Source organism: Elephantulus edwardii, unplaced genomic scaffold (genome assembly GCF_000299155.1).
Source record: "Elephantulus edwardii isolate Elephantulus edwardi_28Jun2011 unplaced genomic scaffold, EleEdw1.0 scaffold00104, whole genome shotgun sequence".
Taxonomy (NCBI): domain Eukaryota; kingdom Metazoa; phylum Chordata; class Mammalia; order Macroscelidea; family Macroscelididae; genus Elephantulus; species Elephantulus edwardii.
In genome coordinates, this window is record NW_006399854.1 from 2,746,081 (window position 1) to 2,762,143 (window position 16,063).

At 38.0% G+C, this 16,063-nt stretch overlaps 1 protein-coding gene across 1 annotated transcript in view; it reads left to right on the forward strand.

Moving 5' to 3' along the window:
* LRRC9 (leucine rich repeat containing 9) overlaps nucleotides 1–16,063 on the forward strand; it is a 152,439-nt gene that overhangs the window by 72,382 nt on the left and 63,994 nt on the right. Inside the window, exons 15-16 of the mRNA XM_006891820.1 lie at nucleotides 6,296–6,508; nucleotides 14,036–14,155. Coding sequence (XP_006891882.1) covers nucleotides 6,296–6,508; nucleotides 14,036–14,155 — 333 coding nt within the window. The remainder of the gene's footprint in view (nucleotides 1–6,295; nucleotides 6,509–14,035; nucleotides 14,156–16,063) is intronic.

A 16,063-nucleotide genomic window follows, 5' to 3' on the forward strand; every position in this document is an offset into this window, starting at 1 on the left:
TTTCTTTACATTCTTGCTAACACTAGATATATCAATCTTTGTTTGCTACTATGATAGGCATAAAAAGAGAGTATTTTCCTTAACATGATTCTGTACAGTTCTAGGGATCACCTTTGATTTATGTTGATTTTGCAAATTATATCCTTTGATCACTCTTATATACTGTATTTTCATATTGATAATAAAAATTCCTACATAAATTCTGGCATTAATCCTTTGGTACATACATTGCAAGTATTTCCTGATAATTTTACATATTGCAAGAAAAAATTATTTGTCATTTTAATTTGTAATTTACAGATTAACTTTTAAGAATTCAGAACTCAAAATCTTTTGTTATATGTATTCTGAAATGTAAACTTGGTTTAATAAGGCTTGTGCAGATGTTCTCCTTTATTTTTTTATTATTTATTTTGTTTTAAAATTTATACCTTGAAAAATTATTATGGTAAGTGCTGATTAACAAAAACTCTGCAATCATAATAATTTTAAGTATACAGTTGAATGATATTAATTACTTTCATGATATTATGCTATCATCACCACTGTCCATTTCCAAAAAGTCTTTCATCACCTCAAAAATAACTATTAAGCAATAAACATCTGTTTTGTGTCTAGCTATTCCCTATTAAAAACTATTTCAGTGAATTTCATTACAGAAGCAGCTTTATACAAATAGAGAAGTTCTGTAGGGAAAAATTGTAAAAGAAAGTCCAATACCTCTCTGCTCTCTGTCTCCAGAAATCACCAGCATATTCTCTGTCTTTATACATTTGCCTATTCTAGGTATTTAAGTTAAGTGGAATCGGACAATATTTGTCCTTTTTTCTACTCAGCATTAAACTCATTTACACCATGACATGAATTATTACATCATCCCTATTTATGTTGATATAAGTTCTATTCTACACACACAGAGCAAATTTTGCTTAATTTTTCATCTGTAAGTGGACACTTGGGTTGTTTCGCTTTGGATAGTTTGAGTAATGCTATAACGCATATTGATATACTCCTATGTGTTTATGTCCCTCCTTTTAAATCTCTTGTTTTTGGAGTAAAACTGCTGGGTTACATGTTAAGTCTATTTTTAACTTTTTTTTGTCCTTTTTAAAAAAATTATTTTATACTTGCTTACATACAAAGTTCATAAAGTTCATTTACATTGTTTTTCACCCTGGACCTTTCTCTTTTACTTTACCAAGCCCTCCCTCCCCCATCAAATTATGTGACCCTATACTAAAGCTCCCCAACCCTCTGTCTTAGATCTTCGTACATGTTCTACAAAAATGGTCCTGTACAATATTTGTCTTTATGAGACTGAGTTAGTTCACTTAGCATAATGCTTTCCAGTCCCTCCCATATTAGGTAGTAATTTACAAAATCATTGCTCCTGTGTGCTGCATAGTATTCCACTGGGTGAATGTACCACAATTTCTCAATCCATTCTATTGTGAGTGGACATTTGGGCTATTTCCATGTTCTTGCAATGGTGAATAATGCTGCTATGAATATTGGTATGCAAGTCTCTGTTTGTAGGGAGCTCTGGTGACCTAGTGGCAAGAAACTGCACTGCAATCCCAGAGGTACAAAGTTCTAATCCACCAGATTAGAACTGGAGAAGGAGGGACAATCTCCTCCTGTACCAGTCAGATCTGATTTGACGGTACACACACACAAAATAATAAAATAAAAATTAAAAAAACCAACAAGTCTCTGTGCCTCAGTTCTCATTTTCTCAGGGTATATTCCAAGGAATAGAATAGCTGGGTCATATGAAATGTCTAGGTTCAGCTTTTTGAGAAAATGCCAAAACGCATTCCAGAGTGGTTGTACCATTTTACAATCCCACCAACAACGTATAAATAAGAGTTCCTGTCTTGCCACATCCTGTCTAATACGTATTACTTAATGCCTTGCTGAATTTTGCTACTGTTACTGCTGTGAGATGGTATCTCATTGTGGTTTTGATTTGCATCTCTCTTATTACCAGTGATTTGGAGCATTTCTTCGTGTATCTGTTGGCCATCTGAATATCCTTCTCTGTGAGAAGTATTTTTAACTTTTTGTGGTACCACCAAGCTATTTTCTGTAATGGCTATACCATTTTTACATTATCACCAATGGTGCATGAGGATTCCAACTGTTCCACATCCTCACCAAAACTTGTTATTGTCTGTTGTTCTGTAAACCAAGCACTGAAATAAATTCTGATTCATAGGAGCCTTATATGAAGAAGGATAGAATTGTCCCATAGAGTTTCCAAGGCTATAATATTTTTTAATTGAGATTCTAATGAAAATTTATAAAGAACTTGGATTTTTTATTCATTCGTTATTGCACATTTTCCTCCCCTCCCCCCCTTCCTCCCAGTTCGCTTTTTTCTTTGTGAAAGAAGTTCTTTCATTTTTATATAGCTGCCCCCACCGACCACTTTACTATGTAGTTTTTATTCTGGACTCTTGTCATACCGATAATACATAATCATATATTCCTTTTATACAGTTCTCTCCCTCATCTGTTTCAATGCTATGCACATTATTTATCTCCTCTTTTCTTAGTTTCTTCCCAACCCCCGTGTCAGTCCTGTTCTATAAGAATGGTATTATGCAGTATTTGTCTTTTTGTGACTGAGATATTTCACTCAGCATAATATCCTCCAGGGTCACCCATTTTGTATAATATTTCATGAGTTCTTTGTTTTTCTGTGCTGTATAATATTCCATAGTGTGACTATACCACAGCTTCTCTATTCATTGCTGATGGCCACTTAGATTGTTTCCAACTCCTTGCTATTGTAAACAAAGCAGCAATAAACAGGGTGTGTATATATCTGCTTGGATGGCAGTTCTGGATTCTTTAGGGTAAATTCCCAATAGTGGAATTGTTGGGTCAAACGGTATTTCTATTTGCAACTTTTTGAGAAAGCTTCATACTGTCTTCCATAGTGGTTGCACCATTTTACACTCCCACCAATAGTGCATAAGGGTTCTAGTTTCTCCACAACCTCACCAGCATTTGTTGTTTGCCGCTCTGTTGAGTTTTGCTATTGTTACTGGAGTAAGATGATATCTCATCGTTGTTTTGATTTGCCTATATCTTAGAGCTAGGGATTTTAAACATTTCTGCATGTGTTTGTTCATCATCTGAATGTCTTCTTTGGTGAAGTGCAAGGCTATAATCTTTATGGAAGCAACCAGCCACATAATTTCCTACAAAGCATCTGGTGGCTTCAAAGCACCCCTGTAGTAATCCTTCTTGTTTTTGTTATGTGACATTGAGTCTGAACTGAGCTATAGCTGACCCTCCAGCAGGTTTTCAGAGGCCGTAAATGTCATGGGAAGAGGCTGCTCATCTTTCTCCTGGGGAGCAGCTGGTCAATTTGAACCATGTGCCTTTGCATTAACACCACAGTTCCTTACTACTAGACTGCCAGACCCCTCTATATTCATACTAGTGGAGGTGAAATAATATCACATTGTGAGGTTTATGTGCTACTCAATTGTTTTACACCTCTTTTCATGTACTTCTAGACCATCTGCTTTAAAAAAAATATCTGTAGAAAACTAGTAAAACTAAAACTTACGATGTACCCTTCTTTTATAATTTTTCTTATTTTGTATCTGTTTTTATACATTGAATCAGAACAGACTCATAACTGACCCTTGAGTGGGTTTCCAGAGGCAATTAAATCACATGGAGATTTCTGCTTTTTCTCCCTTGCAGCAGCCAGTGGATATGAGCAGCCCAGAAGCTGGTGCCTTTGGGCTGGTGGTACTGCTCCTTACCACCAAACCATGGGCCCTAAATATTTCTTTTGTGCAGCTCTGATAATTTCTATCTTTTATTACCATCATCATTAGGATTTCATTAGTCAAGTATGCTTTGAATAAAAGCCACAGAAACAAGACAAACTGCAAACAAAAATTCATTATAGTCCCGTGACAGGAAGGATAAAGATGGGAAATCCTTGGATGTCATCAAAAGATTTAGCTCTATCATTTTCTGCTTGCCATTTTGTTTTCATTTTGGAGAATTTTTTTTCTTAGGTGCTTGATTGTTTCCTCTCTTCCCTGCTTTGTTAAGCACTCACCGAACCTTGGGCATTCTAGAAGACTGCCCATTCATTCTACATTCTTCTTCCATGTCTCTTATCTTTGTTTTTCTTACTTATTTTATCCTTCCATCTTTGCTCTTAGAGACTTCTTTTTTCGTATTTTATCCATCCATTCTATGCCCTATGAGACATTCTCAATGTTATTTTAGTAATCGTGAGTTACTCATTTCAGTCTGCTGTCATATCCATTAATTTTCTCAGATAATTTATTTAATATTTTTATTTCTGAAATGGTTTTTATTTTAACTTTGAAATGTTTACCCTGTTATTTTGATTACTTTGTAAACATTGTGTTTTATAAAATTAATTAACATTGAACTATGCCTACCACTACCCTGTCTTTTCAGGTCTTTGCCTACTCTATTCTTTTGTTCTTTTACATAGATGCATATTCTTTTATAATAAGTAATTTGTGCTGTGGTGCTAGAGAAGAGTATTGAGGGTACCATGGACTGCTAGGAAAAAAAACAGACTCATCCTGGAAAGGATTGGGTGGCTCCCTGGAGGCAAGGATTCTGAGGCTCCATCTAACATACTTTGGACATATTGTAAAAGAGAGGGACATCATGCTTGAGAGGGTGGAGGGACAGCGCAGGAGGGGAAGGCCCTCTATGAAGTGGATTGATTCAGTGACTGGGGTAAAAGGGATGGGAGTGTCAGAGACAGTGCAATTGGCACAGGACAGAGCAGAGTTTAGCGCTGTTGTACATAGGGTCACTATGAGCCGCAAGCGACTCGAGGGCACATAACAACAACAACAACAATATTCTCCTAGATTTTTTTTTAGATTTTAATGAAGGTTTATAAAGGTGTCCTAGATTTAAAAAAAAATTTCTTCTGAGCCATTTTAGTTTTTTCCTAGAACAAGTTATCCTGTTTGTCCTAACTCTTAGTTTCATGATTTAACTGCCACATACCTTCCTAGAGCATTGTCTTAGTTGCCTAGTGCTACTATCACAGTGACTTTAACAAACAGATTTATTCTTTTTCAGATTAGGGAGCTGGAGGCCTAAATTCAGGGTGCTAGCTCTAGGGGAGGGAGCTCTGGTGGCCTGATGGTAAGAAGCTGCGCTGCATTTCCAAAGGCATTGAAGGCTGCCAGCTGCTCCGTGGGAGAAGGATAGGCAGTCTCCGCTTGTGTAATTAACTGCCTCTGAAAACACACCAGAGGGTCAGCTATGGATTGGTTCCCTACACGACAAGCTCTATGGGAAGGCCGTACCTGTCTCTGTTGATTCTGAGAAAGGCCCTTGTTTTCTTCAGCATCTTTACACCAGGCACCTTGGAACTCCATGTGTCCTGACCTTCTGTTGTATCCAAAAGAACACACTGCACTCCTGGCAAGTCTTTTTAGTGGCACAGAGGTTTCCCCTCTTGGCTTTTCTTTCCCTTCAGGCCACACCTTAGGGAAATGTCTATCTGTCGTGGCTGTGATAAGTATTCTAGCCTTCCTCCTTTTAGAATTGTTTGGTTTATGTGATCATGTGGGATTATTACAGAGTTTCCATGTTATATCAGCACATACATGTATTTTGGGGGAACACAGTTCAATCCATAATAAGCATTATTCTGGTTTTTCATGTGTTCGTATTGAATGCTGAATTTCTATGAAGCTACTCAACAACAGTTTTCTTCTACATATTTTGACCAGAAGTTACATTTCTGTGCCTATTTCTTCATCAGTTCTCTCCTTTCTGCTCCATATATCATAATTTCTAATCCTTTGCTAACACCTTCTCTGCTGCTTTTTTTAAATACACTTTTTAGGAATTTTTCATGTGAGAGACTAGCCAAACCCATGCTTACTTAGCCCACAATTGTAATCTGTCCTGATAGATTTTTTTAAATTTTTTTAAAATTGTGTGTGTGTGTGTGTGTGTGTGTGTGTGTGTGTGTGTGTGTACCATCAAATCAGATCTGACTGGTACAGGAGGAGATTGCCCCTCCTTCTCCGGCAGAGCACCTGGTGGATTTGAACCGCAAATCTCTGGGATTGCAGTGCAGGTTCTTGCCACTAGGCCACCAGAGCTCTGCTAAGATTTTTAAATATGTTTCTGATCATCATTGATATTACCATGTAACTGAAAGAAGTTAATTAATCTTATCCACATAGTCTATTTCTTTTACAAAATGAGAAACACAGTAAACAAGTTTTCAACATTTTTTATAAATTTTTTTTAGGTCAAGGCTCACTCTTTATTTTCTTCATTCAACAATATTATTCTAGAAGATAGCCAAAAAAATTCTGGAGGATCAGTATTATCCAGTGATTTGAAAATTGATGATGAAGTGATGAAAATGGAGCCCAAAATCAAGCCTCGACCCAAACTTACTAGCTTGGATGATAAAGCAATACTTTCCATTGCTAGGACAAGCGTTTGCAGCCACATTGTGGTGAGTGTTAGGAGGAAAAACCATTAGGGCTGAGGCAGAAAGCTTGGAATCACAATCTGTTATGTGACACTAACTCATTGCAGGATGACTCAATACCAATGAACGAATTTTTTCCCCTTTTCAAAGAGAGGAGCGAACTGGTGGGGAGGGCTGGGCAGGGAGAAAAGTGCAGCAATGAATGAATGGAAATCCAAAATCTCTGTAAATGTTTATTAAAATTAATAAAAAAATTTTAAAAAAAGATATCATGCTACCAAAATTAAGAGTGCCCAGCACCTTATTCAATAAGGTGGGCAATATTGTTCTCTAGTAATATGAGTTACATATGTAGCTTAAAATGAGCTAGTGGTCATATTTTTAAAAGTGAAAGTTAAATGGGTGAAGTTAATTTACTAACATATTTAACTCAATATATCAAGAATATCATTGTGTGAAGATGCAATCAGTATAAAGATTCACTAATGACATACAGGTACTCTCAATTTACCATGGAATTCTGTTCCTGTGGCTCCATCATGTGTAGGTGCTGGTGTAAATAATTATACTTTTTTAAAGTCTGTTTTCATTGTTGACTTTTATTATTGGCATCTTTATAAATGCCACCTTTATGTATTTTTATGGGGTGGAAACATTACATGTACACTTACAGTTATATGCAGCAGCAGCAGTGACAAGAAACTGAATGCTAAGTGTGGTTCCTATGACTAGAATATGCTGGAAGTCAAGGACTTGTGTATTTTCCTTCTTGTTGTCTTTGAGATCTACAATATATTTTACACTTGTAGCACATCTTCATCAGATTAGCAACATTTTAGCTTTTCAGTAATCACATATTGCCTGCCAAATACGTTCATTCAAGCCTAGGTAGAGAAAGGCTTCCACTATACAAGGGATTTTATTTGTGAATACCCAACAAGTACTCTAAATGATTGAGAGGGTGGAAGAACAGCCAAGACAGGAAGACCCTCAATGAGATGGATTGATTCAGTGAGTGAGGTAATGGGGGTAGGTGCATCAGATACAATAAAATTGATAGAGCTGGGTTTAGTGGGTTTAGGGCTGTTGTACATAAGGTTGCTATGACTCACAGGTGACTCGACGGCTCATAACAACAACAATTCTAAATGATTAAGATAAAACAGACAAATTTCAAATTAATGTCTAGGGTTAAGCTTCATAGACCATGGGAGTCTTATTTTATCAAAGCTTTATTTTTACCAAAGTGTCAGAATTTAGGTTCTTTTATTAAGGTTAGTTTGTGCTGACGGAACTCTACTGGTCTAGAGAGTAAGGAATTGCACTGCTAACCCCAAGGCAGGTGGTTTGAATCAACTGTTCATGGGACAAAGATGGGCAGTGCCCCCCTCCCATGTAGCTTGCAGTCTCTGAAAGGCCATCGGAGGGTCAGCTATGAGTCAGTTCCAACTCATTGGCACATAACAACAACTAAATGTCGAGGCTGTTCTACTGAGGTGTTAAACCTGTAAGTGTATCTGGCCCTCAGATGTGTTCAGATCTGCTGCTATTGTTGTATATAAGCCACCATCATCCCTGCTGCTATTGTTGTATATAAGCAACCATCATCCCTGATCTAGATTGTTCATATCATAGCTTTGTAACTAGAGTCTCTGACCTTTACTATTATAACTCCAACAAGGCATTATGTTTTCTGTTAGCTTGTTCATTGTTTATTTACTCTGTGACTGAATTCAAAATGAAGGTGCCTCCTAAAATTATGACCAATCGCCCTGTCTGAGTCCCCAGTTTATGCTTCATATTGAAGCAAGAGCAATTTTTTTCAAATTACAAATCTGACAGTGTCACCTATTTCACCCCTTACAACTCCTACTTAAAATCTTCAAATTGCTTTCTATTGCTTTTAAAAATAAAGCCAAGGTCTTTGAGAGATCTTAGTATGCCTCCCAAGGCTGCATCCATAACCTACTTAGCCTACATTTCCAGACTCTCTTCATATGAGTCTGCTTCCAGCCCCAAGGATTTAGCCTCCTTTCTGTTTCTTACATGAACCATGTTTGTTGCTGGCGACTCATGACCTTTCTGTGCTTGCTTTGCCTTCTACATGGATGATTTCTTCCCTGACTCTCTTCTCGTGTTAACCCTCACCCATCTGTTAAGGTTGTCTGTAAGTCTTAAAGCTTTCTGTGACTCTCTGTGTCTAGGCCAGATCCCTTTATTGTATGCTATGTATTCTTCCTAGACTATTACAGCAGAGGCTATTGCTGTTCCTAGTCTGTCACCAGTACCAAGGCAAAACTACCTTAAATTTGCTTTGCATAAGAAGACCACAACTGACGCACACTTTTCACAGCATAGAGTAGTATATTACACTAGGAAAGATGGAAGGTCAGAGATGGATAGGAAGACCCTCAACAAGGTGGATTGCCACAGTAACTGTAACATCGGTCTTGCACATATCAGAGATCACTAGTGCAGGACTGGGCAAGGTTCAGGTCTGTTTTTCATAGAGTCACTATGAGTTAAAGGTGACTCACTGGCACCTAACAACAATAGTTTCAGCTATAACAGTTTTCTGACAGTAATTGGCAAAATTTCTCATTCTAACAAAATCAGTATTATCTAACAGTTTTCTAAATGCTGCAAATGAAAGTGTCTTGAGGACTGGTTGGCTTTTCCTACATTTACTCATAAGCACCAAATGAACTGATGTAATCTATACCAGTACCCTAGGATATTATCTGGAATATACTGGCACCCATTAGATGTTTTAGAAAAAATGAAGAAATAAATGTGTTCTTTACAAACAGCTAGTGATTGTTGCAGAGAGAATTGTAGTTTGCTTGACCCTGTGGAGGAAGTAAACATATTGATAGGCATTGACAAAACAAGCTGCTTTTTTTATATGACACTTGTTGAATAGATTAAGTAAATCCTGAAAGCTAAGATGCAGGTACAACAATCAGAGATTCTTTTGATACCTTGAAAGTAAAAATACCTAGCTCCATTGTTACATTTAGAGATGTATTTTTTTTAAATAACCAAGTCTTTCAAGTATAGGGAACTAAATCTTTTACCTCAGCCAGGAATTAGAGAAGGAAAACTTCATGGCATGGTACGAGTAATACCAGCTTTATAATAAATATGCATTGTAGTGTGCCTGATCCAGGCCATAGTCTTTGCATTCACTTGCTATGCATCAGAAAGCTGGACAGTGACTAGGGATAATAGAAGGAGAATTGATGCCTTTGAGCTGTAGGGCTGGAAAAGGGTACTGACTATACCATGGACTTCCAGGAGAACAAATAGGTTCATCCTGGAGAGGGTAAAAACAGACTTCTCCTTGTAGGTAAGGATTCTGAAACTTCATCTGACATACTCTGGACGTGTTGCGAGGAGGGACCTGTCCTTGGAGAGGGATATCATATGCTTGGGAAGGTGGTGGGACAGTGTAAAAAAGGAAGACCCTCAATAAGATGGATTGATTCAGCGACTCAGATAATGGGGGTAGGTGTGTCAGAGACAGTAAGACCAGCACAGAGTAGAGCTCGTTTTTGGGCTTTTGTACATAAGGTCTCTATGAGTCACAGGTGACTCAATAGCCCATAACAACAATAACAACATTTTCCAAGTGCAATTTTTTTTAACCTGAGAAGTTCTTTTTTCTATATCTAAATGTAAAGCTTTTGATATCTGAATAATAATTTTATTATTCAAATTTTTAAAATGTCAATAAATTTTAATTATGGAGAGAAGATTTAAATTGTCAACAATGTCCTCTTCCTTGGATCCACAATTCTGCGGGCAGAGACCTCTCAAAATTACTGAGGAACAGTGATGCCAGTTTGGAGACTAAGGTGCACCTTATTAAAGCCATTGTCTTCTCAATCACTTGCTGTGCATCCAAAAGCTGGACAATGAATAAGGATGACAGGAGAATTGATGCCTTTGAGTCGTGGTGTTGGAGAAGAGTACTGAATAGCTCATGTACTGCCCAAAGAACACAGATATATCTTGGGGAAAATACAGCCAGAATCCTCCTTAGAGGCAAAGGTGAAAAAGTTTTCATCTCATACTTCAGGCATGTTGCTTGGAGAGGCCATTCTTTAGAAAGGGACATTGTGTTGGGAAGTATGGAGGGTAGGCAATGGAGAGGAAGATCCTTTAACAAGGAGTGACACAGTGACTGCAGTACTCTGGGCTCAAGTGTGTCAGTAATGATGAAGACGGCACAGATGGGCAGGGTTCATAAGGTCATTATGAGTCATACTTGACCTAACAGCATTTAACAAAACAAGTTGTTTTCTAAAAAGGAATGTTCTGATCAGATTGAACTTTCAAAATATTTATTTTTGTAAACTTAGAGAAATTCAAGCTGCCCTGAGAGAATTGGTTAAAAACCAAGGCTCCAGGAATTGACAGAATATCAATTAACATATTTCAACAAATGCACACTGCCCTCGATGCACTTACTAAGTTGTGCCAAGAAATCTGGAGGGCAACCACCTGGCCAACTGACTGTAAGATATCTATATATGTTCCCATTCCAAAGAAGGGTAACCCAACAGAGTGCGGAAATTCTCTAACAATATCATTAATACCACATGCAAGCAAAATTCTCTGAAAATTATCCAAAAATAACTGCAACAGCACATCAACAGAGAAGTACTAGAAGAGCAAGCTGGATTTAGATGAGGTCGTGGTACTAGGGATATTATAGCTAATGTTAGATGGATCTTGGCTGAAAGCAGAAAGTACCAGAGGAATAATGTCTGTGTTTCATTGACTACAAAGGCATTTGACTTTGTGGTCCACAACAAACTGTGGCTAACTCTGAGAAGAATGGGAATCCAAGAACACTTGATTGTGCTTATGCAAAATCTATACTTGGACCAGGAGGCCGTTGTCAGAACAGAGCAAGGAAACACTGCATGGTTCAAAATCAGGAGGGGTGTGTGCCGGGGATGTGTCCTATCTCCATACCTATTCAGTCTGTATGCAGAACTGGTCATCTGGGAGGCTTGACTCTGTCAGGAAGAATGTGGCATCAGGATTGGAGGAGGACTCATTAAAAACCTGCATTATGCAGGTGACACAATCCTGCTTCCTGAAACTGAGGAGAACTTGCTGCAGAAGGTCAAGGAGTGTAGCCTTAAATATGGATTGAAGCTCAACATCAAGAAAACGATTCTCACCACTGGGCCGATTGGCAGCATCCTCTTGTGGAATTAGTAGAAGCTGCACTCAGCCATCCCTACATTGTTCTTGCTCCGGTTTCAAAGATATAAAACATTAGCATAACTTGTCATGCGTGGCAACTTTCCATTCATTAACACCTCTAACATATTAATGGAGTTGTGCTGGTGTTTTAAACTTGCCTGTGATGTTAAGAAACTACACTGCAATCCTGAAAGCATGCAGTTTGAATCCATTAGCTCCTCCTCAGGAGAAAGATGGGCAGTCTCCTCCTGTGCAGTTAAGTGCCTCTAAAAACCTGCTGGAAGGTCAGCTATGAGTCACTTCTGGCTTGATGGTACACAGTGACAACAGTGTGGTGTTTAAGATCTCTGGTGGCTTCGTGGTAAGGAGTTGTGCTGCCAACCCAAGGGCAAGTGATCTGAATTCACCAGCTGCTCCACAGGAGAAAGATGGGCAGTCTCTCCTGTGTAATTTACAACCTCTGAAAACTCACTGGGGCGTCACCTATGAGTTGGCCCAACTCAGTAGCACATAACAACAATATAACATGGTGCTTAAAAGCCAGCAAATTTCCCAGGGCTTCTAGTAAGATTACTAAATATTAAAAAGACAATTTAGAAACTGCAACCTTCATACTACCTTCTTTGTCATTGATCTAAATTTCACAGTACATATCTTTTATATTATTATGAAGCTTCTCAGTAAATTGAGTTTTATGAGGTTACTATAGAGTTAGGAGAGAACTCTTGTAGCTTAGTGGCAAGAAGCTGCATTGCAGTCCCAAAAGCATGAAGTTCGAATCCAACAGCTGCTTTGCAGGAGACATACGAGCAATCTTCTGTGCCTCTGAAAACCTGCTGGAGGGGTTAACTCTGAGTCCTTTCCAACTCGATGACACACAGCAACAACCCTATAGTTAGGAGGGACCAGTCCTTGGGAAAGGACCTCATGCTGGAAGGGTGGAGAGTCAGCCAAGGAGAGGAAGACCATTAATAAGCTCTGATAGAGATGACTAGGATGACACAGGTTAGGGAAGGGTTCAGATCCATTATTCATAGAGTTGCTATGAGTTGTCAACTCAGCAGCATCTCTAACAACAATAGAGAAATAAAGTCCCAGAGTATATCGCATGTAATTTTCCATTCTCTTATATTGTTGTTTGTATGTACTGGTGAGTGGGAACAGACTCATAGTTGATCTTCCAACAGGTTTTCAGAAACTGTGAATCACACAAGAGATTTCCTATCTTTCTTCTGTGGAGAAACTGATAGATTTGAACTGCATACCTTATGCTGGCAGGGCAATTCCTTATCACTGAGCCACCAGGGCTCCCCAAGATACATATAGCATTCACTATTAAGATGACTAAGGAAAGCCTGCTCTTGAAAAATAGTTATTCCTTTTTAAATTGTGAATATCAATACAAAGCAATTTGTACACACAGGAAAGAGTATGAAATGGTGATGTTGCTATTGTTATGTGCCACTGAGTTGGAACCAACTCATAGCTCCCCCTCTAGTGGGCTTTAAGAGGCTGTAATCGCATAGGAGAGGATTATCCTTCTTTCTCCCATGGAGCAGATGGTGGGTTTGAACTTTTTACTTTTGCATTTGCAGCACAACGGTTTATGTTTACCATTAGGCCACCAGAGCTGGTGATAGTGAATATTAAACCTTATCCTGATTTTACCATGATAAAGCCCACTTTGTTGTAAAGACTATGGTCAATTGTACTAATGAATTCTCCTCTACCTTTATTCCATAGGATCTACATAAGTATAGTCTTCCTATATCATTCACAAGGCTAGTTTTAAAAATTTTAATCTATTAGAGTTCCTCGTAATGTAATAATTTACCAACATTCATTTTTCATAAAGCTTAGGATGAAATTTGGATCAAATTCTGATGTAGAAGTTAACTCGGGCACCTTCCACGTCATTCATTGGCATTCTGTGCACCTTTTCCTGTACCCACCATAGTATATCACCCTTAGTCTTTCTTCCTTGCTGCCTTCCTATGCCATCCACATTTATCTGCCATCCTATCTTCTGTGAATGCCTGGTTCTTTAGTAACTGCATTATTCACTGGTTAGCCTGAGAAGTAAATCTTTCATAATAAATATGCTGAAAAGAATTTCATGCCAAGGACCCATAAACTTAGGTCAAATGAAAAGTCAAGTTATCTAAGAATATGCTCCAGTGGTGTTAATGTAACTATCTATACCTTTAAACATCATGCATGTGACTCTCTTGATATTATTTAATATACTTCCTGTTTAATTATATTGACTCAATTATTCCAAAGGTGTTGAATATTTACACTCTTTTTGTTTTTTCATTTTTTTAACTTCAGAGTTTGAATCTCCATGGAAACAGCTTGAGTAAATTGACCGATCTCTCCAAGTTAACAGGACTTCGAAAACTTAATATCAGCTTTAATGAATTTACTTGTTTAGATGATATATACCACTTGGTAAGGCATAGCCTTTAACATTACATATTTAAGTAAAATAAAATTAAGAAATATACTGTATTGTAACAAACATTCACTTTATTGCATTGTTGTTATGTACCATCAAATCAGAACCAACTTGTAAATGACCCTCCATTGGGTTTTCAGAGGCTGGAAGTTTCATGGGTGGAGATTGCCCATCTTTCTCCTGTGAAGCAGTTGGTAGATTCAAACTTCATGTCTGGGTTGACAGCACAGCTCCTCACCACTGAGCCACCACACCTCCCTTTTATTACATTGTTGTTGTTGTGTACCATCTAGTCAGAACCAACCATAGCTGGCTTTCCTGGGGGTCTTCAGAGGCAGTTAAGGCCACAGGAGGAGCTTGCTCATCTTTCTCCTGCAGAGCAGCTGGTGGGTTCGAACCACCTGCCTTCGGGATTGCAGCACGGCTTCTTGCCACTTGGCTCCTGAAGCTCCCTTTTTTTATATTATGTTCTTTAGATTCAATTTGCATACTAAAAAAAAGTGCCTGGGGTCATGTCTTCTATCTAGCTATTTTTAAATAAAAATACTAAGGTTGCTGCAGTTGTCTTTAAAATGTCCTTTGAAAACTGTCACTTTTGCTTTCTACTGCTGCTCTAATTTTTCCATTCTTCTTTTGAGTGTGTCTTTCTTCTTCATTTCCTAGTGTGTACGACTCTCTACATCTGATGTTGTCAGTTCTTCTCAAATGTTTACTAACCAAGGTGTTATTTCTCTTTCTTTTTGCCTTTTATCCTTTATACCTGAATGTCATCTTCATATGTTTTGTTTTACTAATATTTCTCACGCATCATGGGGGCAGAAATTAAGCAATGCCCATTCATAAAGCCATGAGTCTTTTCTAACTTCTGTTTTTCTTGCTATGTAACATACGACTAGATAATTGCATAGATTGTTCCAGAACATTAACTCACCAAACCCTGTTTGAGTGAGCGCCTGATGAGTCACATTCCTTTTCACAACACATCATCATCCTCTCAACTCTTGGTCATTCTCTGCTCTGTCTCTTCCCAGCCACATCACAACTCTTGCATTCGCTTCCTCTGGCATCGTGGGAGGTGTTGCTACTTTGCTTACTAACCTTAGTTTGTAGAACTGAACTTTGTTTCTGTTGACATTCCTAAGCCCTTTTAAATCAGTCTCGAACTGCAGTTTGATTGAGTTTCCAGGTTGAGTGTAGATTGCTGCTGTTTAAGTTTGGTTTTGGTTTTTTAAAAGAAAGAAGAGATAATGTATCGTACACATTTCTGTCCTATGATTTACAGCCTCATTTCTGTAACAAGGGCAAAGGAGAGGAAGACCCTCAACCAGGTGGCTTGACACAGTGACTGCAGCAATGGACTTAAGGGTATCGGAGTTTCTGAGGATGGTGCAGGATAGGACAGGGTTCAGATCTTTTGTTCATAGGGTCACTATGAGCCATACTCGATTCAACAGCACCTGCCAACAACTTACAGTCTTTCTTCATTTCCAATTTTTGCTTTCCCATCACTAATTATTATCAATGCTTCTTGATTGTATATGTGATCAATTTTAAACTGCAGAAGTCTCCAGTTTGTTCATCATTGGCTTTCTCTTTATCATTGCTGCATATATTTGAATAATAGTCATATAAACAAGTGTTCCTTGTATGTATAGTAAGGATATTATCTTATCACTGATAACATTGTACTCATGACAGGTCTTGAAAGGTTCTTTTTTATGATAAATATGACACTATTCTTCTTTAGTTTTCCATTGCATGCATTGTAGACCATAAAATTGTGTGATTCCATTTCATTTTGACAACTTCCAATATTCCTATATTCATACTTGATACATTCCATATATGAATTATTAATATATGCTTGCAGCTTTCCCCCTGCATTAGCAAATGAAGGTCCT